This window comes from Protomyctophum bolini (assembly GCF_963924005.1).
Source record: "Protomyctophum bolini genome assembly, chromosome: 15".
Taxonomy (NCBI): Eukaryota; Metazoa; Chordata; class Actinopteri; order Myctophiformes; family Myctophidae; genus Protomyctophum; species Protomyctophum bolini.
This window is the reverse complement of record NC_137876.1, coordinates 6,300,772-6,322,930: the sequence shown is the minus strand read 5'-3', so window position 1 is coordinate 6,322,930 and position 22,159 is coordinate 6,300,772. Positions and strand designations below refer to the sequence as shown.

At 41.9% G+C, this 22,159-nt stretch overlaps 1 protein-coding gene across 2 annotated transcripts; it reads left to right on the top strand.

Annotated features, from left to right (window-relative positions):
- The first annotated feature begins 420 nt into the window (after positions 1 to 420).
- On the top strand, positions 421 to 20,628 carry rlf (RLF zinc finger). 2 transcript variants are annotated; one of them, XM_080784800.1, is made up of 8 exons: positions 421 to 618; positions 5,893 to 6,047; positions 7,100 to 7,181; positions 8,622 to 8,757; positions 8,878 to 9,080; positions 11,748 to 11,884; positions 12,171 to 12,312; positions 14,835 to 20,628. In XM_080784800.1, the coding sequence occupies exons 1-8, from the start codon at positions 433 to 435 to the stop codon at positions 20,127 to 20,129; spliced, it is 6,336 nt and encodes a 2,111-aa protein (XP_080640926.1). In that variant the 5' UTR covers positions 421 to 432; the 3' UTR covers positions 20,130 to 20,628. The 2 variants fall into 2 exon arrangements, with proteins under 2 accessions (XP_080640926.1, XP_080640927.1); XM_080784801.1 differs by lacking the exon at positions 14,835 to 20,628 and adding an exon at positions 13,786 to 13,924.
- The last annotated feature ends 1,531 nt before the right edge of the window (positions 20,629 to 22,159 follow it).

Below are 22,159 nucleotides of genomic sequence, written 5' to 3'. Positions count from 1 at the left end.
CTCCTGGCCTGTACTGATTGTTGATAAACAACACGGTCAATGTAAGTCAATTCAACTTCATATACAGCTCCTTCGGAAATGGGTTGCTTCATGCTTTCAAAACATTACTAATATATTTTCCCATATTTGTTTCAATAAGCTTTATTTCAAAGAGTCTCTCAGGACAGACTGCTGACTGCCTGACTCACGCAAATCCAAAGGAAAGGCGGAGGGCGCTGCTTTTCCTCTGTTTCCTTTGCATCTCCTTTGAATTGAATTCGAAAAACTGTGCTCATTTATTTTGAAGTGTGTCCACAGGAAGTTGTGTTTTTATTGAAGCTGGTTTGACGGCTTGACGCCAGTGAGTGTGTGTGGGGGTTCGGTTCAACTTCACATCGTTTTATCACATGACAGAAACAGAAAGCTGCATACGCGCTGTGGCGGAGTGCGAAGATGGCGGAGAACAGTGTCGAGCCCTCGGATGAGCCCGAGTGGGGCAACCGGGCCCTGGACACCGCCGAGGACACTCTGGTGGCGATGGAGACCTTGCTGGCCACACTGAAAACGTTCGAAGACGTCCTCAGGCAACAAGAAATATCCTCGTCGTCTTCCACCGAATACTGCGACAACTTCTGTCAGGTACTGTAGTGTGTGCATGCTCAAAACCAATGCTAACCCGGGCTAAAGCCTGGGCTTTAGTTGGCACGGCGGTGTCCGACTTGTCCGTGCCGCGCAGCGAAAATAGCCGATCTGCAAGCTCACAACGGGTCGCGCTGCGACGCGTTGTGAGCTTGCAGATCGGCTAGTTTCGCATAACATTAACCGAGCGAGGTTGTTTCGCTTTCTAGTCTGCAAAGCAGGCTACACGACGACGGCCTGGCCAAGCAAGCACTATGGCCCGCTAGCTTCTGCCCTGATAAACAATAACAATACTTTTTTTTCCACAGTTTGCAATGCACAAATCAATTATGTTTTGTCACATTTGTGTGGCAAATGTTAACGTTCATGCATTAACGCTTACGCAATGTTGACAATTCTTTCGAAGCCTTGTTTTTTTTGCTCGTTTGCAAAACGGCTAAATGTGCAATATTAAATAAATAAAAGTTAACTAGGTTTGTTTATGGACATCTTCAAAGATTTCAAGCCGTGCATGTACGTCAGATAACAATGTGAGTTGTGCAGTGTACTGGAACAGATGTGTGTGGGGCGGGGCGCAGACATTATGCATACTGTATATCTAGTTACCCCAAATAAAATAAAATAAAATCATGTAATGGTTGTAGCTCAGTGCCATGCAGTGGATATTATTATTATCGTTATTTTGGTCAGTTGTACCGGTTATATATGTTTTCTGCATAACTAACGTATGCAGTAAAACATGTTGGTTGAACTAGTTCAAATCGGAAGCATTCCTGTGTGATGTCATGAGTCGTACCTCTGGGCGGGGGGGGGGGGGGGGGGGGGCTCTCCTCTAGAATTAAACCACGTTCGGCAGGTTGTATATTTAGACTAAGGGGAATTAAAATAGTAACTAACCTTGGGCACCAAGGTGTCCGCCCCCTGCAAATGAGACTCTTGGGATGCTGAATGGAGCCTTGATGCACTTTTTAAAGTTGTGCAACCACTTCCCCTAAGTGACTGTGGGTCGGTGCGTCTGAGCACGGAAACAGCATGGTTGTTTTTCACCACCTGTGCGCAACCTAACACACGCACATATTAACTGTATATATGGTGATTTCGGGTGTGACAGTACAGTACAGTGGAGGGTACAGGTATGTTCTGTATCCTGTGTCTTGCTTTGGTCCTGTAGACTGGGTATTTGAGATTGTTGGAGATACCGTGTGCGTTGGTTGAGATAGAAAACCCATTGGACTAAACCAAATTATAAAACAGCAAAGGGAAAACTATCTGACACATTGGAAAGAAGCAACACAAAAGCAGAGTAAACTAGAATGCTATCTGGCCCTAAACAGAGAATACACAGTGGCAGAATACCTGAGCACTGTGACCGACCCAAAACAAAGAAACATCTTAACTAGGTACAGACTCAGTGAGCACAGTCTCGCGATCGAGAAAGGCCGTCATAGGCAGACCTGTATCCCGAGAGAAGACAGACTATGCACCCACTGCACACTAAATGAAGTGGAAACCGAGCTACACTTCCTAACCATCTGTCCATTGTACCAAGACATCAGAGACACATACTTCCCACAGATTACAACCACACAGAGATTTTTAAAGCATGACCAATGACAAAAAACTCCCATATCTGCTGGGCGAAGTACAACAATGTGCAAACACAGCAGCAAGACTTGTGAGTTGCTGTGATAGGAGAAGGATATCAAATGGAACACAACCACCCTAAAGACTAATCATTGTGTATATTCCTGCACTATACCTGCATCGAGTGACCTTGGTACATAGAAGTTGATCTATTGAAGATTCTGACCTTCAAAGTACATAATTTTTGTTTTGATTGTATTGCTGTATTGTTCTTTCTGCTTTGGCAATGTAAACGTATGTTTTCTCATGCCAATAAAGCCCTTTGAATTGAATTTAATTGGTTGGCATGTGAGGTTTTGATTGAAGCTGAGAGCTGTCCTTTTAGACTGTGTAAGCCTGCTGTCAGGGTGATGTGTCGTCATTCCCATCTGAAGATCCAAGTGATGATGTTAGTGTTGGTATGCCCATATGAGTATTCAGGTAATGTAGTCTCGATGGTCGGTCCCCATGTAGAGAGCCTTAGTTGCGAATGCAGTGAGCACTTACTATGAGACCTAGCAGATCATGTCTGTCTGTGTGTGTGTGTGTGTGTGTGTATCTGTCTGTCTGTCCCGCTATTGTGCCCATATATGGAGCTGAGTGATTACGTCACCATGACTCAGCCATAACCATATAAGGAGCCCCCAAAGCAGCTATACGTCCAAAACCCAAATATGTACGAGCTGCGTTCGCTTCCCGCGTCTTACTGGTAATAGTAACGTGGGTAGTGTTCATACCCAATTTTATCTTAAGTTGTCTATAAATTGACAATAATCTTCTTCATTAATAAGAATAAAACTTATAAAAGTACTTCACAATAAATATGTTGGTGTAGCCTAACTTGCTATAAATTGTAAAATAAAATATGTGTAAAAATATCTAGGTCTTGTTTGGACATCAATCATCAAATTCTGGCCAAGATTATATCAAAAATACTTTCTATTGTCAGGCAAACAGGAAAAACTGACATTGTCATTGTCATTGTAAACAGCAATGAGGTTAGCTTTACTTGTGCTTTGTGATTCATATTTGTTTTATATAGTTCAACTCAAGAGTTCCTTAATTATGAGAAAAGCCTTGCAAACAATTACAATGTGATTTAAAAAAAACAACAACCTTTTAATGACACCCAAGCCTGCCTGTGTCAGGTGCATTTATATTTGGTAGATGCCTTATATTTGAATACCCTTAGGCCCAATCAGGAGAACCTCACACAAGACAGAACGTCAACTGGGAGCAGTTTGGTCTAGACAGTAGACTGGCATCTCTCATGGGTGTCCAACACCTCTCATCTAGTATTACCATCTTTGGGATCACATCAGTGACAAATGCAAAGTTCACTAACGAGTCTAAACGTGTAAAAGCCTTGAACTGGACTGTTTGTGTTGAAGTGTTTTGAATGAACCATCATTTTCATCCTTAGAACCCCATGCTCTCACTAGTGCAGCTAAACATTTGGGTGGGAGGAGGCTAAGACGAACATTATTGTGTGTCTACAAGTTGATGAGGTGCAGAGCGTATTACATTGCTACTATACCCATGAGATTCTGTTTTTGTGACATTACCATGTCGTATGTCTTGTAGCCACAACATAACCAGTAAGACGACTAAGGGTGAGAAGCGATCTCACCCTAAAGGGCGAGGTCGCGTGCACGCATCCACTTTGTTGACGGCAGACTGCTGGGCGACTGCTGGCGCTTTGGCATGGGGGGTCAGATAACATGGAATTAATTCTGTAATCTGTACTGGCCATTACAATTTACAATTTACAATTTACAATTTAGGCATTTAGCAGACGCTCTTAATCCAGAGCGATTTACATTAAGCAAGAACAAAAGCATGGGAATACATCATATAAGGAGCATGTCTTGAGTTGAGTGTACAGGGTTTGATGAGGTCAGATCAACACATGAAATGTCAGAACAGGTCAGCTGCAGAGATCTAAGAATGGTAGCGGGGACATTCTCTTGAGTGTACAGGGTTTGATGAGGGCCAGGCCGGGCACGGCTGCGTGCACTAATAACTTTGGGGGAGGCCTGTCTATAGTTTAAATGGACAGGTATCAGTCAAAGGGAGACATCATCCCTGATGATGTCACGAGACCTGGGCACCATACTGTATATGGGGGCATTCCCATGTATGGGGATTTTGAGTGACTGCATTCCCATGTATGGGAATTCTGAGTGACTGATGGGGAAATGTACGATTTCATAGTAAATGCGGCTTTCAGTCGCAACTAACTGAACTGAACCAAGGTTAACTGACGGCACAATTAAATAGATTTTCATGAGAAACTATCTGTGTTATAAGATCATTTTGAGGGGCACTTGCACACAATGTCCGGCAGAGTCCAGACAAATGTAGACATTTGTTGCTGTCCAAAATGGTCAATTTTCAAGGAAATGGGAAGAAGAACCTGGCTGTGTTCCCCCTGGAGTAGTTGTGGTTAATAGTAGTTATTGTGTGTAGTTATTCCTTCTAATCTTTAGTATTACACGACAGTTATTCAGTTACAAGCGCTCATTTCATTGGTTAAAAAAAGTACTTTCACTTACAATCTGTTAAAGGAAAATCAAACCCGTGTGAATGAGGGGCGCCTTATCATCATACGTCACATCATCATACTGTACATCATCTCATTCTGGCCAATCACAATTTGCGTCCTCACTTTTGTCTTCAATGTTTGTGTTTACACAAAGCCCTCAAAGCTGCACATAGATGGACTTAGCACCCCTCAAAAATAGATCTATGAGCTCACAAGCTTGTAGATCTTCTATTTTTGAGGGCCTCCTATATACAGCTTTTATCACCACATGTCTCATATTTTTCCATTGACAATGAAAGGAGAAATTAGGTCATATGTCCGTCAAATATGAAGTAAATGTGTGGCACCACAAACATTAAATGCCATTGACAATGAAGGGACGATTTACATCATAGACGAGCAAATTGGCTAACCAATCACATAAATTCAGTTGTTCATGAGATGATATATAATGATAAGATAATAAGATAAGCCCCTCACTTTTTCTACTTTTGTGTGACTTATTATTACTTATTGTGACGAAGTAAGGCATTAATTTACAACACAACATAATTTAAGGTAAAATTTGGAGATGCAAGGTTTTTGTCCAACAGCAACGATAGAGCACCGAAGTCCTGACGTAACTCGCTCATCCCTTCGATTCCCCTGGTTCGCGGAAGTAATTTCTCTATGGAGAATAACATGGGGTGATCTTAATATCGTCTACTATAAGCGTTGTGGTCCAAAAATAAACAAGCTGTCTCGGCGTTATTGTCAGGGAGGTGTCTCTGTATCGTTTGCAACAGTCACTCACTCATATATGATACAGTCTGCTTCTAGCGAAAATCTAACTAATTCAGCAGCAGTAACATTAGCGTTTTCTCTCAGTCAGTTGATTCTTCATATCCATATGAGTGAAGCGGCCGGGGTGACATGTCTATTTTTCAAACACAGTTCTTATATGAAGCAATCTAAAAATCCTCCTATGGCGATTTCAATGCAACTAAACAAATACATGAACCTGGGGACTGACGCCCTCTACTGAAAGTGACGTCAGACTTCGGTGCTCTATATGCTAGTTGACTATTTGGCTGTTGGACCCAACTCTAATGGTTGTTTGTTTATAGGCACTAATGCACTATGCTGGGAGCAGAAACTCGGTAGAACATGGTCTTCCTCTGCTGGAGGTCTACTGCCTGTCCATAAACTGCTTTGCTGCCGCCAGGAACCACCTCACCCCAGAGTCAGACAGCGTGGCCCTCGTGTTGAAGAGACTTGCTTTGTGAGTACTAATGATTATTACATTAAACAAGGTTTCATTATGAGATTAAATATATAGATTTCTGGAGGATTCACTGGTGTTACTTACACCACAGAAAAGTGCACATATCTTTCCAGTCGCCGATCTGATACATTAATTTGTATATATCCTCATGAGAGACAGCGAGATCATTCCTCGACGAACGACGACGTCGTTATTTTCATCGACGCACGCCTCGACGTGCGGGCGTCATCGCGTGACCGTGCGTCATGACGCACGGCCGTGGGTCGCGCCGAACGTTCTTTTTTTATGAAAATAAAATTAACGTGTCCAGACGGACACACGGATGGCGTGCAAAACATACTCTCCCCATGCCTTTGGCTGGTGGAGACAATTATATACTAAAACATTTTGGTTATTGCTTAAAAATACATGATTATATTCTGGAACTGTATACTACTCCCAGGAAAATGGCATACTTTTATAGAGTTAAAGGCATCGATTACTCACCCCATGGAGACTTATTGGTTTAGGAATGCGACAAAAAAAATAATAATAATCTTGAATTCAAGTCTCCATGGGGTGGGATAGCTGATCTCCGATACATGAAGTACGTCATATCGGAACCCGATCTGGTGTGGTATCTGATCGATTCCATCTGTATCCCTAATAGCGTTCAGATTAATGACTTAGATTAAAACACGTGTCTTTTTTCAGTGGTTAGTGTCTTATGTGTTTACGTGAGTGGATGCTTTGCTAAAAGGTGAAGTATGACACGTAGGCAGTACAGGCACACTGTCGCACGCAGACGCGTCAGAAGAACCGGAAGCCCTTCTTCTTCGTGGGGTTTTTAGACAGCTGGTGGATGGAAAAGAAGCTCCACCTCCGCGGCTGACTGACGCGGAGGAGGGCTTCAGGTTCTTCTGACGCGTCTGCGCGCGACAGTGTGCCTGTACTGAGGGACTGAGCACTGACTGCAGTCAATTAGACTGTGCATTTTCGTGATGTGAATTATAAGAAAACTTAAATGCCCCTGTAGTGTGGTGAACACATTTTCACTTTTGTGCTTACAGGAGCTGTTTTGAATTGCTGCTGTCTGTGCCTGAAAATGACATCCCTCTTGAAGCTTGGGATCAGTTTCACCATGCTGTCCAGGTAAAGAACAGTAGATTGAAGAAAATGTGAAGAAAAACTGTAGGGATGATGACTTGATTTACACAAAGTGGAAAAAGAGCATACCAAGTACGGTTGTATTTTACTAATTAAACTAAATAATATTGAATTGCATGTTTTTAAAAATAAAATGAAAGAACAAACAATCAAGCTCTAAAGATCAACCATAGTTTTGTATGAATGTATTTGAATAGAATGGATCACCCCAATGTACACAGTACCAAACTCATTTGGTAATGAAATTCATGTGGCATCTCCACTTCGCTCAATATAGTACTTGTATTGTAACGCACGCATCCATTTACGTCTCTGCACATTCACAAGTCAATCCAAACTAACAAAAGTAATCCAATAACTTGTCAGGATCAATACAAATAATCCATAGTAATTGAATTTTGCCAATCTAATAGAAGTGAATAAATAAAATATCTTACTGGTAAAATGACTCATTGATACATATTCCTGTGTGTAATCTCCAGTGATTGTGGCATGCAGTTATAGTTTGTAGTCAGGTGGTAAGACATTTATTCTTTTAAGTTTATCGGGGGGAAAGCACAGCTGTTTTTCTCATGTTATGAATATAGAATGTTTTCACTTGTTTAGAAAAGAGGCTGGCGTTATCATCCTTGTGCTCAACGTAGGTACACACACAGACCCATAGCTAAGGCAGGCTTACACATTGGTACTTCAGCGACGGTCAGCTATGGACAGTGGTCCAATATAGTCTAAATAAATCCAGTGTTTTGACAGCAGACGTTGCTGTAACTGAAGACTCACAATGGAGTCTTATCCACTTTGTGATGCACTTAATAGTTGGATATCACATTTCAGCATATAATAGCTGTAGCGAGATATGACTTTTGCTTTTTGTAGCTTGACAATGATTAGCCTACCCCAGCCTGTGATTTCTGGTCTAGAGGGGCAGGTGGCGGCGAAAACAGACGGTTGATCCTATTGGTTCACTGATCTGTGTGCCTGCTGCCCTCTTCCCCTCCCCGGTAGAAAACGTCAGAGAACACTGATTGGACTGACGCCCCTCTGCACTGTTATTGGTTAGCGAAATACAAGTTTGCTCCCACTTCCTATGCCAGATTTTCCAATGGGTTTCCCCAGGCTTTTCATTTTTAGCTGAATATGAACGAAAATAAAAGCCTGGATACTGGAGCTAGGAATACATAGCCTAATGGGTATCAATATCACAGGGAAAATGTTCCAAAACAAGCTATGTCATACAGTTCAGTTGAATTTACATTTGATTGGCCTGGTACCATATCTTATCAAGTTTCATTTTTAAGTGGTGCAATGAAAACAGCATGGTTGTAACTGTCATTTCTCAACCGTTTCGGACGGAGTTGCACCACTTACTCCACACGGGTGTGACTTTTATCACTTGGCATAATCTTTACTTCCTGTGTATTGCAGCTTGCACATGACAACTTGCTGCAGTATGGGAGCACAGACCTCCAAGCGTTGCTCCAAATCACAGGAGAGGGTGGAGCGTGGTGCAACCAAGTTCTTACTGCCCTGTTCACCGGTCAGCATATCAGTCCAGAAGAAGGTTGGTATCTCACTTGAATGCCAAGATTTAGATTTTGAGATGGTGTGTGGGAGGCGTTGTGACATTATTTAAGTCTATCTCATGTTTCCCATTACCTTTCTATTCTTCCTCTTTCCCTAGTTGATGCATACATCAGCTTAGAGGGGGAGGGATTCATGGAAATGCGAGTGAAGCACCTGGAGAAGATGGGTGACTTGACCAAGGCAGTAGTGCTTGCTAAAGCCTGTACTGACTGTTGCCTCATCTCCAACCAAGGCACCTTCCGTCAGACCTACGTTTCCCTGCTATGCCATCTGCTGCCCAGTGAGGAGGCCATCACAGAGGTATTATTTACATCTAGAATGGGAATCGTGTAAAGCTGTACCAAATAGTTTGAAGCTTAATTTGTAATGTTGACCAACCATGAAAATGTTTGCAAAATATTCTTTACTTTATCAATCGTCAGTTGCTGAGCATACTTCACCTTCCCTTCAGACTTCCACTGACTGACATCTGTTAATGACAGACTGCATGATTATTAATGCCTAATAATAGATGTTAGTTTAATAATAATAATAATAATGACCAGGGTGGAGGCACCTGCAATTGTAGATTGTTTTGGCTATTATCCAGTTTGTTTCCTTTCAACTGTAGTTTTCACTTGTTCAATCGTATTTGTTTGCAGTCTGACAAATTTGTTTTTTTTCCCGTGGTCACGGACACAGGGTTATTAGTGTTTTTTCTGCTCAGATGCGATAAAGTACCATGTTTGGGAGCTTATAAAACATTAATCCGAGCTTGCGCTAAGGAAATGAATCGTCCATGCGTTGGTACACAGCCTAGATTAAACAGCAGTGCTTGATGCACATATTTCTACCGTGGCCATCAAAAGGTAGCGATTCTGGTTATCTCAGTAACGCTGGGCAGGGTTCCCACAGTCATTAAATTCCTGGAAATAATTTGAGGCCTTAAAGGTTTGGAATTAATCCAGTTTCATATAAATATTACGCAAAGTACAGTATGATCAAATGAGTCTCTTGAGTCTCACTACTCCAGTGTGCTATGCCCTTGGATAGGTGATGATGTAGCAAACAATTCCGCACGGAATATGGAATGTAGTGATGTGAACGACTTAGTATTTCGCGAGTCGACGTGTCGTGGCCATTTACCGACTTGTCGATCAATTTGATAACTGCTGCGTTAGGGCGAGTGCGCTTCTCGCCCTCAGGGCGTCTTAATGGGAAACCACAGTCAGTGACACGTCACTGACGAATGGTATCTTCATTCAACCAAGTCAACCTTTCACAGCTGAAAATCCTGGTGACGCACAGTTACAGATTCACGTCGGGGAAAACTTGCGATTCCCTTCTTGCGTAACAGTGGGACATGTCCCGCGTACCAGCACCGCTACACGTGCTTGGTTGGGATCCTCTGATATAGACCTATAAATGTAGTTGTTTAATGTTTTATATTATAATGAATTGGTAAAAATGTGAGGGAACCCTGACACCAGTGCAATGGTTCATCGTTTGCATCCAGGTAAATGCAGCAGGAAATGCAGCAGTCTGCAAATACCTTTTAGTTAATGCATTCTCGTGGGGGAGTGAGGCAGTTGATGATGTACTTTGACTCATCATTTTAAGGAGATCTCCTTAGTTTCTTTTATACCAGGAGGCGGCAAACTATCTCCAACTTTGCCAGCAGCAGCTGTCGGATTTGCTTCAGTTTTGTCGTTTGCTGGCAATATCTCTCAAGACAGTAGTGCATATTTAGGGGGTCTGTAATTCTTGGCCAGCAGTCCTTTTATAGACTTCTGCTCCATATTTTCCACACAGAACATCACTTAGCTTCTCTCTCATGTTCCATCAGCGAGTTCAGTGTCGGTAGGTGGGTTTCCATCAAGCCCTTAAATTCCTGAATGGAAACACCTCAAAATCCACGCAATGGGGAGTCAGTGGAGTGAATGGAGGGTGGGTGGGTGTGATGTGGATATATTTTCCCACTCTCATTCAGGAAATTCTAGCAGATCAGGTTTCACCGAAGAGACTGTCCTGCCAGTTATGTATGAGATGTGTTGTTTACGATCAGACACACAAGATGTGAGCAGCCTCGTGCTACAATATTGTGCCTGTCATCTTTGTTCCCCATCGTGTTGTGCAGTCCTCTGAAACATGACAGTTGGACAGTTAGGAAGAGTTAGAACGACTTTAAATAGCATTGTTTAATTTAATGTGTAGTTTAGGCAGGGTCCCAGAGATTAAAGTGGGGGTGCAATGGCCTTTTGGGCATTTTATTTTGTAGTTTCAGTCTGAAACTGAACCAATCAGAGCTTTGCATCCCTTCAGTCTACATTTGCGTTTAGTCTCTTTCTTTACAGGTGTATGAGTATTCGAGACAGTGGCTCTCAGCATGTGTGCTACTATGTGGCTTATTTCTAACTTATTTTGTTTTCCGATACATATTTTATCATGCTGATTAAGGTTAAAATGAGTAATACAGTGCTTGAATGTCATCTTGAATGAGATTAAAAACAGTGTAATTCTGTAATCGAAGGGAATAAAACGGGTGAATGAAATCAAGGTTATTTTGGACCTCGACACGCAGCACATTTTTTGTTCAAAGGAAGTAATTAAAATAGCATTTTTGATATAAAAATACACACAAATTAGAATTTTCCCATTGTTTTGGCAGGTTAGGTAGGCCCATATGATGCTCTAAAAGTGTGAAAAACATATTTTTCCTCGTAACCAAAACATATATTGGTGTCCATAACTTAAAAAGCATAGCAAACCGGGGGTCCATAACTGCTCTTATGCCTTCGATTAGACTTTTTTGTTTTGGCTTTGTAACAGCGGATAGTGGAAATCGGCCACACACATTCTTATTCTTTGTTTAATTGTATTAATAAAGTTTTACAGGTTATTTGGGGGCTCCAGGTCGAACAAGTCAAAAGACAGACACAAACAAATGCTCACAATTGCCTGCTCTGGCTGTCTCTTGTCTCATAACAGATATCTAGGCTCGACTGCAAGGATGTGCTGGAGATCACATGTAACTTGGAGACAGAAGGGGAAGAGAATACAGCCTTCATTTTGTGTACCACTTTCCTGACGCAACAGCTTCAACAGCAAAGCCTTTATTGCTCTTGGTGTGTATAATACATATTTGGTTTGTGGCGTGTGTGAAAGCAAGTCAATGCATATACAGTTGTTGTTTAGAAAGCCTTAATTTGTTCTATGTATTATGAGTCATACAGGGCTAGTTACATGTGCTGGTATGTTATCAGTGTTGTGTCTACTCTTGACAATAGCAGATCTACAAGCTGAGCTCGCAAAACACATGTAACGTGTTGTGAGCTTTTCAGTGTACGACACCATTGTACAACAAAGTCTGAATCGAGACTAAGCCCGACTGTGTTTTCATCTTGTCCAAAGGGAGTTGATACTGTTGTGGAGTAAGCTTCAGAGGAGGATTGACCCTTCCTTGGAATCTCTCTTGGAGCGGTGCCTTCAGCTAGGTGCCATTGCCAAAACGGTCGACCATTTGTTGTACCTGGTCCAAGTTATTCGAACAGAGGTAAGAATATTAAACTGTTTTCGATATTTTAGTTAATTTATGACGCATTTCCGGCTCCCAAACATGGGCGTTGAAACTAAATGTGTTCTGTTCCAATTTCTGGTGTGTGGGTACATCGGAGTGTAATGACCGAAATTCATTTTCTTCCGTAATATGATTCAAACAGTGAAACTTTCATATATTCTCAATTCATTGCGCATAAAGTGAAGTACCGTTATTTAAACACTTTTTTTTGTTTTAACCTTGATGATTATGGCATTCAGCACATGAAAATCAAAAAATCTATTGTATCTCAAAATATTATTACTTAAAAAGATTTTTTAATTGAGAAATGTCAACCATCTGAAAAGTATATTAACTTTTTCTTTGCTTTCTACGATTATAATCGTACACAGTAATACCATGGTCAGTACACCAATTACTAGTAGTTTTGGCACTGTGGGCTGGTGCCAAATCGAGCTGGAAAGGAAAATCAGCATCTCCATAAAGCTTGTCAACATACTGACTGACAGAACAAAGGGTCTCGCTTTATGCTGATGTCCTCCTTTTATACCTCTCCAACCTGTCCATATCTGTTCCAGCTGCACTGAGCACGCTAAACTCATTTAGTTTTATTTCAGGATACAAACTTAACCTTGGCAAAAGTGAACTTTTCCCTCTGGGTACAACAGCCCAAAGCTATCCCTTACATAATCTCCCATTTAAAATATCTGTTTATAGCTTCACATATTTAGGAGTTCAAATTACAAGTGACTACAACAATCTGTTTTTCTTCAAAAAAAATTATAGCTTAATATTGGACTTTATTTGGAATACGAAAAAACCAAGACTCCGTAAGGATTTTCTACAAAAATCAAAACCATTGGGAGGAATGGCCTTGCCAAATTTTAGATTATACTATTGGGCTGCTAATCTCAGTATGCTACAACTCTGGCTACACCCAGGAGCACTTAGTCCTCCACCAGAGTGGTTAGAGATGGAGTCATTTTCCTCAAGACCTGTATCTCTGGCTGCTCTGGTACACTGCCCTCCCAACTGCAACTCCTCCTTGTACACAAATAATACAATTGTTAAAACGTCCTTACAAATTTGGAATCAGTTTAAACGACACTTTGACCTACAGTCTTTCTCCACCCTGGCCCCACTCATAGATAACCATGTCTTCCCTCCTTCCATATCAGACGGGGCATTTGCCGTATGGGCCAATCTGGGAATCAAACGGTTCAAAGATTTATACATTAATAATGTTTTTGGCTCGTTCCAAGAGCTTTCAAATTTGTTCGATCTCCCCAGACAAAATTTATTTCGCTACCTACAAATCCGGAGTTTTGTGCGTAATAGGTTTCCCCAATTTCCTCACAAACCCGAAAAAAGCCCCATAGATAACTTTCTAGCTCAGGTACCGGTGAAAAAACTTATAATTTCATATTTTTATAACCTAATGCAATCCCTATCCACTGTATCTACGAATAGTGTGAAGGAGCGCTGGGTGGAGGATTTGGAGATGGAAATCTCAGACGATCTTTGGCAGGATATCCTCAATCGTGTCCATACTTCATCAGCCTGTGCCAGACATGGCCTACTCCAGTGTAAAGTCGTCCACCGAACCCACTGGACGAAAGCTAAGCTGTTAAAAATATACGATAACATTGATCACATTGATCCTAACTGTGAAAAATGCCTACTGCCTAATTGCACTACTGGCAAGACGACTAATTCTTATGAGATGGAAATCACCCACCCCGCCCTCCCATACACAATGGCTGAGAGATATTTGTAATAATCTGCAACTAGAAAGGATCAGATACATAATGAGGGGCTCTGTCGCAAAATTCCACACAGTATGGGACCCCTTCCTTGCCTTTGCAGAGGGAATCACTTTCCCGGTCATCCCTGAATGACTCCCCCTCCTACCGGATAGTGCTTAAAATATAAACTACATTAATCGGACGTCAAATGGTGAGGTTACGGTGTGACCAAAATGGCACGGTACGTGTGTGTGTGAATCGGTCTCCCGATGTCTCCTCCTTCTCCCCGCTCCCACCGTGATGTGCTACGTTATGTTATGTTATGTTACGTCATGTTATGTTATGTTATGTTATGTTGAAGAAAAAACCCAATAAATATAAATATTAAAAAAAACATACTGACTGACGCATGAAGTGCTCTAAAATCTCTTGGTAGATGGCTGTGTTGAAACCAGTGTTAGGTTTTCACTGTCAGTGGACACCAGCAGATAACATGGCCTAAATCATCACTGTGTTATTTTACAGCACTGTGTGTTTCCGTACGTTGACCAGCTTTATGTTCTTCATATACTATTCAGATGGTCGACATTTCTCTATAAAAAAAAAAAGGGTCTCCTAAAATATTATTATATTTTGAGATAGGATTTTGCCATAATCATCAAGATTAAAACAAAAAATGCTGTATATATGTTGTATAAGTATTTCAGTCATAATAGTTGATGTCTTTGACCACCAAACAACTGCTGCATATTAATAAGGTGTGACTCTTTTCAGGCAGAAGACCTGGGACTAGCTTCATCAGTGGAGCTTTGTGTTAAAGCTCTCCAGCTTCCAAAGCAGAATGACTCGGATACGAGGATCTCTGTCTGCAAGACTGTTTGCGGCCTTCTTCCAGAGGACCTTGAGGTGTTGCGTGCCTGTCAACTCACAGTATTTCTCCTTGGCCCTTGTCAAGAGGGCTTTGGCTGCCTTGAAGAACTGTACCTGCGCCCAGACCAAAAGTATGACCAGGAAAACGGAATTATCCCAAACTCGCTGCGCTGTGAGCTTTTCCTTGCTCTCAAAGCATACTGGCCTTTTGACCCTGAATTCTGGGACTGGAAAACTTTGAAATGTCACTGCATCTCCCTCTTAGGGCTGGTGCCAGAGTCAGAGGGAGAAGAGGAGGAGGTTGGGGTGGAAAGCTTGACAGGCGTTAAACACGATCAACTGCAACAAGAACAGGAGATTGTAGAACCCAAGCATCAGGATTTGCGATGTATTGATGATCAAAATGACAACATGGATGTCAAAAAGGAATCATCTGATAAGGCAGAAAGTTTAGGTGAATCCCATCGGACCAAGACAACTAAGTTTTACTGTCGGCTTTGCAAGAAGTTGGTTTCTGATAAGCAAATCCTTATCCATTCCAGAAGGCATGAAGAAGACAACGGCCACACGTGCCCAGTCTGCATGGTCAGGTTTCCCAGCAGAACGGAGCTTGTTCGTCACTTGAGACACAAACACAAACACATTCATGATACAGTAAAAATTAATGAAAAGAAAAGGAAAGATTTGCTTAAACAGATGGATGAGGATGACTTTGAGCCAGGTGAGATCACCATTGACCCCTCTGTCATGCTTTATTATCAGTCCACACATGATCCGGATGTGCTGCAGCACCTTGTAACGCAAACACAAAATCCGAAACGGGTGGAGGATGATGAGCATATCACTTTTGATTACATTCACAGTCACTTTAACTTGCAGAACCGGGATGAATATCCATGCCCAGGCACTCACTGCACAAAGATCTTTAAACATTCCAAGTATCTATATATCCACTTGAAGTCGGAGCACAAGGAGGATGAGAATGTGAAACATTTTCTTGAAATGAGAGATAAACGGGAGAAGTGTGCGTTCTGTAGACGCCATTTTGTGTCAGTTTACCACAACCGCAAACATCGCAGAGTACACAATAGTGATACACCTTACAGGTGTGTGGTTATAGGTTGTGATGCTCAGTTTGAAACTTCTAATGAACTTGTCACACATAAACAGGAACATGGCTATCAGCTTAACTACCAGTGTGAGCTCAAAGGTTGTTATGTTTCTTTTACTGACTTGGGACAGATGTATCACCATGAAGCGCAGCATTTCCGAGATGCAGCATTTAGCTGCACTAGTCCAGAATGTAACAGGTTCTACTTATCCAAAAAAGAATTCATCCAGCATTTAGCCACACACAGCATTGTTTTCTCAGAAGATGACTTTGAGAAACAAAGAGCTAAACAGAAACGTCTTCAAACACTCACTGAGATGCCCAGCTCTAAGAAGTGTGCGGAATCTAAAACGGTCACTGACATGCCCAGCCCTAAGAAGAAGTGTGTGGAATCTAAGACGGAGGAGTTGGTCAATGGTGACAACCTAACCGCTTACTCAACCAGTTGTGCCTCCTCCTCACATTCATCTAGCAGCAATGAGCCCAAGAGTGTGATAACCTCAGTGGCCGTGTGTTTTGATGGAAGCAAGTTCACCTGTGGATTTGAGAAGTGTGGCATGACCTTCTCCAGAGCCAGAGATGTCCAGAGACATCTGAAATGTGCCCACCCAGAGCACCTCAAGTTGGAGAACAAAGAACACAAACATGACAAAGAGCGAGGCTCAAAATCCAAAAAGATAAATGCGGGAACTGAGCTGAAGACTGAGGAAAAGGTCAAATATGATCTTGCAAATCCATGTCCATCCACTGAGGCAGGAAAAAAAAGAAAAGTAATTCCTCATCTCATCCTCAATGAGACTAACGCTTCAAACCTTGCACCCACTGATACTATAAGGGAGATACTAACTGGACTCATCAAATTGGACCTGAACTCCTCTACCGGTTGCAACGGATCATGTGAGCCCTCTACCTCAGAGAACAATGCGTCACAAGACTCCCTCCACCAGGCTATCATGGCCAATTCCCCAGTTGTATTGCTTCCAATGAAGCCTCCACACGTGGGTGAGAAGAGGGTGGACATAAAATTAGAGCAAGCATCAGAAAATGGCAAAAGAAAACATGTTGAATTGCCCTCCTCTGCTAAGCCATATGTCTGTGATTTTCCAGGCTGTGACTTCAAAAGTGGACTGAATTACAGCTTATCGCGTCATTATAAAACGCAACATCGCAACCACAAACGCAACAACACCAAGCAACAGGCCAACGTGGGTGAGAAGAGGGTGAACATAAAATTAGAGCAAGCATCAGAAAATGGCAAAAGAAAACATGTTGAATTGCCAGCCTCTGCTAAGCCATACGTCTGTGATTTTCCAGGCTGTGACTTCAAAACTGGACTGAATTACAGCTTATCGCGTCATTATAAAACGCATCGCCACACCAAGGAACAGGCCAACGTGGGTGAGAAGAGGGTGAACATAAAATCCGAGCAACATCGCAACAACAAACGCAACAACACCAAGCAACAGGCCAACATGGGTGAGAAGAGGGTGAACATGAAATCAGAGCAAGCATCGGAAAAGGGCAAAAAAAAACGTGTTGAATTGCCTGCCTCTGCTAAGCCATATGTCTGTGAGTTTCCAGGCTGTGACTTCAGATATGGACTGAGTTCCAGCTTATCGCGTCATTATTACCTAAAACATCACCGCACCAAGGAACAGGCCAGGGAGATGACTTCTTTTAAAAGCACTTCCTTTATGCCATTTGTGTGTCAAATCTGCTCCAAGAGTAATAGATCAATGCGTGCATTGAAGGTTCACTATATTAATATCCATAAACTTAACAAAGCTACTGTGGGTATAGTAAACAATGTGTCTGTAAAGATTGAGGGAAGTAAAAGTACAGAGCCTACAATGCACACATCTCCATCTTTAGTGAAAGATAGACTTAAAGTGAAGAAAAGAGAGTTTCCCAGCAGGCAGCATAATTACAAAATAAGAAGGACAAGTGTGATGGGAAGAGAAAATGGGAAACACTTAGACAAGCCCTCTGTTGAGGAAGGAGAGGATGAAGCAGAGGTAGGGGATGGAGGAGAGCAGAGTAGTGGTGACGGCAGTGAGCAAAAGGTGGAAAGTGAGGATGGAACTTCATACCAAGGCAGAGCAACAAGACGGTTGGTATCTAAAGGAAATTTGTGTTATATATTATCCAAATTCAACAAGCCGTTCCATTGTGTAGTGAAGGACTGTGATGCTGCATTCAGAAACCAAGGAGGGCTTGTCCGACACCTACAGAGTGTGCATCACTATAATCGCTCACAACTCTTGCTGGAAAATGACTTGGATGTCCATCCCACCTCTGAAGAAAGGAAGGACTTTGCAAAAAAGAGGCCTGTCTTACACTCGGACGAACCTCAGCCTCAATACAAATGTCACTTTGCCAACTGCAATGCCTCTTACCACCTGAAAAGCAGCCTGATGCGTCACACTCGTGACTTGCATTGTCAGCCAGCAGAACCATTGAGATGCAAGTATGAAGGCTGTATGCGAATGTTCCTTAATGCCAGTGCACTTAAGAAACATCGTCTGTATACCCATTGTGGATACTATGACTCACTCGTGTTGCGTCTGCAGAGCACTCACAAGAAGTCAATCAGTGGATGCCAAAAGAAGCTTATAGTTGCACCCCCTAGTCCCCAGAAAGAAGACCCTCCATTAGAAGAAGAGCCTCCGTTAGAAGGTCCCGAGTCTGAAAATGATGCCCATTCAGAGGAGACCTGTGAGGACGATGTTGACGAAGAAGTCCCAAGTTCAAAATCTAAATCGAAAGGCTCTGACGATTTTATCTACCGCTCTCATGAGGAGGCATTACAGATGTGCCAAGTCCGCTCTACCCATGTCTACCCATGCATGCTTCAGGATTGTGATTCGGTTGTGAAGTACTTGAAGAGCATGCATCGCCACTACGCAAGTGTTCACCGTATGCGTAAAGAAGTGTTCTCTCGCAATGAAGACAAGCTTGTTCTCAGTGCAGAACAGTTGGAGGAACTGATACAGAGGAAATCAGCCCAGTCAACCTCTACTGCAGCATGCACACCCAATGGGGTTCGCAAAATGGAATATCAGGCAGAACCAGACAAACCAGGGGGACTACCCACACCCGTGAGCCTACATTCCATCAACACAGACACGTTGGCTAAGATTAACCATGAGCCATTGGGCTTCCCAGAGGAGGAGCCACCTCCTGTAGAGAGAAATAATGTCCTGGTTGGAGCTGACGACGTGCTATATGGTGAACCAAGCACTGGTGGGCACACAGAAGAGCCAGCTGCCACAACACAAAGTGGTTTGATCTGTGAGAAGCGACCAAAAAAGCAGATATCTAATATGCCTCTTCCTGCTGTTACTGTTGATCTCTCGCCACCATCCTCACTACGCATCACTCTTGATGAGAGCAGCAATGTGCCCAACCCTCCGGTACGTCAACCACTAAAACGTAAAAATGAGATGTCTGAGATGCAACCCTACAATCAGAAGGATACCCAGCCTCACTGCCCCTCCCCTCATCGTCCTTTTGACATTGCCACCTACAAGCCTATAGGCTTTGAGTCCTCTTTTCTCCAGTTCATACAAGAGAAAACTCCCAAGGATATGACACAGTTTAAAATGCGTGACTCTTTCAGAAGCAGTTCTGTCAAGGAGAACAACCAGCTGGGAATCTGTCTCAAACGCATGCGGATCCCACTAGTGAAGCCCCTTGCCATGATTCGGGATTTCACATCAGTTCAAAATCTGAAATTCATATTGGACAAAGCTCTAGCAGAGTGTGGGGACCACCTGGCCATTAAGCAGCTTCAGTACCTCAGGCCCGTGGTGGTCCTGGAGAGACCCATGGAGAGACCTGTGGTGGTCCTGGAGAGACCTTTAGTGGTCCTGGAGAGACCTTTAGTGGTCCTGGATAGACCTGTGGTGGTCCTGGAGAGACCTGTGGTGGTCTTGGATAGACCTGTGGTGGTCCTGGAGAGACCTTTAGTGGTCCTGGATAGACCTGTGGTGGTCTTGGAAAGATCTGTGGTGGTCCTGGAAAGACCTGTGTGCTTCCCTTCAGATGCCAACGGTAGCAAACTACTTTTTGGAAATAATTTACATTAGCACCTTTCTTCTTTTTTTTTTAAAGCCGCTTCTTTTATCATGTCCCAGTATTTCTTTTTTGCCTTTCAAAAATATTAATAGCGAATAATAGCAACATTGTCGTATTATACTACTTTTAAGTTGCCAAACTCTGAATACTTTAACTCCCACAAGCAAGTAACATGTATATTTTTAAAGATATCATGGCACTGTTGTATTTTTCAAAAGGTATGAAAGTGAGAAAAATCTTTCTGATTCTTAATTCACATTTCAGTTAACTCATAAAATATCAAAAATGAAATAGGCTTACATGTTGTACAAATGTTCAGATTACTTAGAGAAAAACAGGTCAGTAACCTAGCCTATGGCAATGACTTGTTATGTTATCCTCACTGTAAAGTTCTTGGGTAACATGTTGAATTTACATTTTACTTTGTATCAAGACAGTGTTTGGGTGCAGTTGGCAGATATTGCCTGAAATGTATGTAACTCTTTATATAAAAATAAATGTTTGAAAAGATCCCTTTTTGAATTTATTTAACTTTCTTTGTAATGTTTAAGAAGCATATCGTTTCTGTCCGGAAGAAACCACCTAATGCCATTTATAGTTTATTCTTTTTTAATCTGCCAAACCAGCTAACCACCCCTTTAGCCAGTTTGTTTTCTTCATAAATCATTGAATCTTGTATGAATCAGTTTCTTCATAATTCAATGCTATTGAACAACCTTTACGCTTGAGTGTTGGTTAAAAAATATTGAACCAATGAAGTGTTAAAAAGCGCTTCGACAAACTTAACTGGATGTTTATTTTTTTCATTTCTTGAAAAATGAACATTTTGAAGTTATGTGGTTTCTTTAAGACAGCAGAGATATTTGTTAGGTGGATATTATCGAACAATGTAAACGGCATTATATAAATTCAAGTTGGGGAACTGCTGCTTTTCTTTACTCATTGCCTTAAACACGCTGGACAAAGATGTTTCATCTTTGCCATCTGGTCAAGTGCTCTCATACAAACATCTTTTATTACCATGATGGTCTTTATTTTGAACAGGTGGTAGTACACTACACTAAAGAAATGTATACTTTTCACTGATACTGTACACGGCAAGCTACAATACAGTAACGCATTCAAATTGTAATTGACTCAAAGTTTTAATGTTTTTATCCACTTGACATGACACAAGGTTCTGTGATAATTCCCGTTGTCTCTGGCCTTGAAATTATTGCATGATTCCAGTGATATTTGCATGCTACCCTTCCAAATTATCCATGGGCATGTAAGTGGTTTGTGAAACCTCTTTATCTGGGCTAAATGGGTTTCTTTAACTACAATAGGATGGGAAAATGTGTGTAGACTTGCATCCTCTGCCTGACAAATTTTGTATTAATGTTCCGTTGTAAACAAACATTCCTTCGCCGAGTGAAAGAATGGGTGGGTGCCTGGATTTGCTAGAGATTGTGGGAGTAATTTGACATCAGAGCTGAAAAAGGTTTGTGAAAATATTCAGTTATGACGAATGGCAATGGTGTTCTCATCTCTTTCAGTCACTAAACAGAAGCTTGGGTCATTCATGAGTACTGAGATATGTGATGATATTCTGATTTATAGTTTGCACATGATTCAATTTATCAGTCCCCTAATTAAATTATTAAAACATTGAAAGGTGTTAGGTGTATAGTTGAGACATGGAATACATATTAGGCAGCAGGAGGAAAACATAGCCTGAACAAAGGACAAGGAAAATTTAAATACAATGTTATGATCAGACCCAGGTGAACTCAAAATAATGAATGGGGGAAACTGAAGGTGATACATCAGTGACATCTGGTGGCCAGTCCAGGAACTCCTATTACTGCTGTTCATATATTGCTGTTTTTTAAGCCCCCCACATAACCTGGAGCTGCAACAAGTTTTCACTGTGTACATTGATGCATATTGCATATTGTGCTACCAAACTTGGGGTTTGAGTGTGAATGCTTTATGGATACAAGACGGTAAAGACACCATTGGGAACATCCACTACTAGCTTCGTGCAGGTTTACCAGAG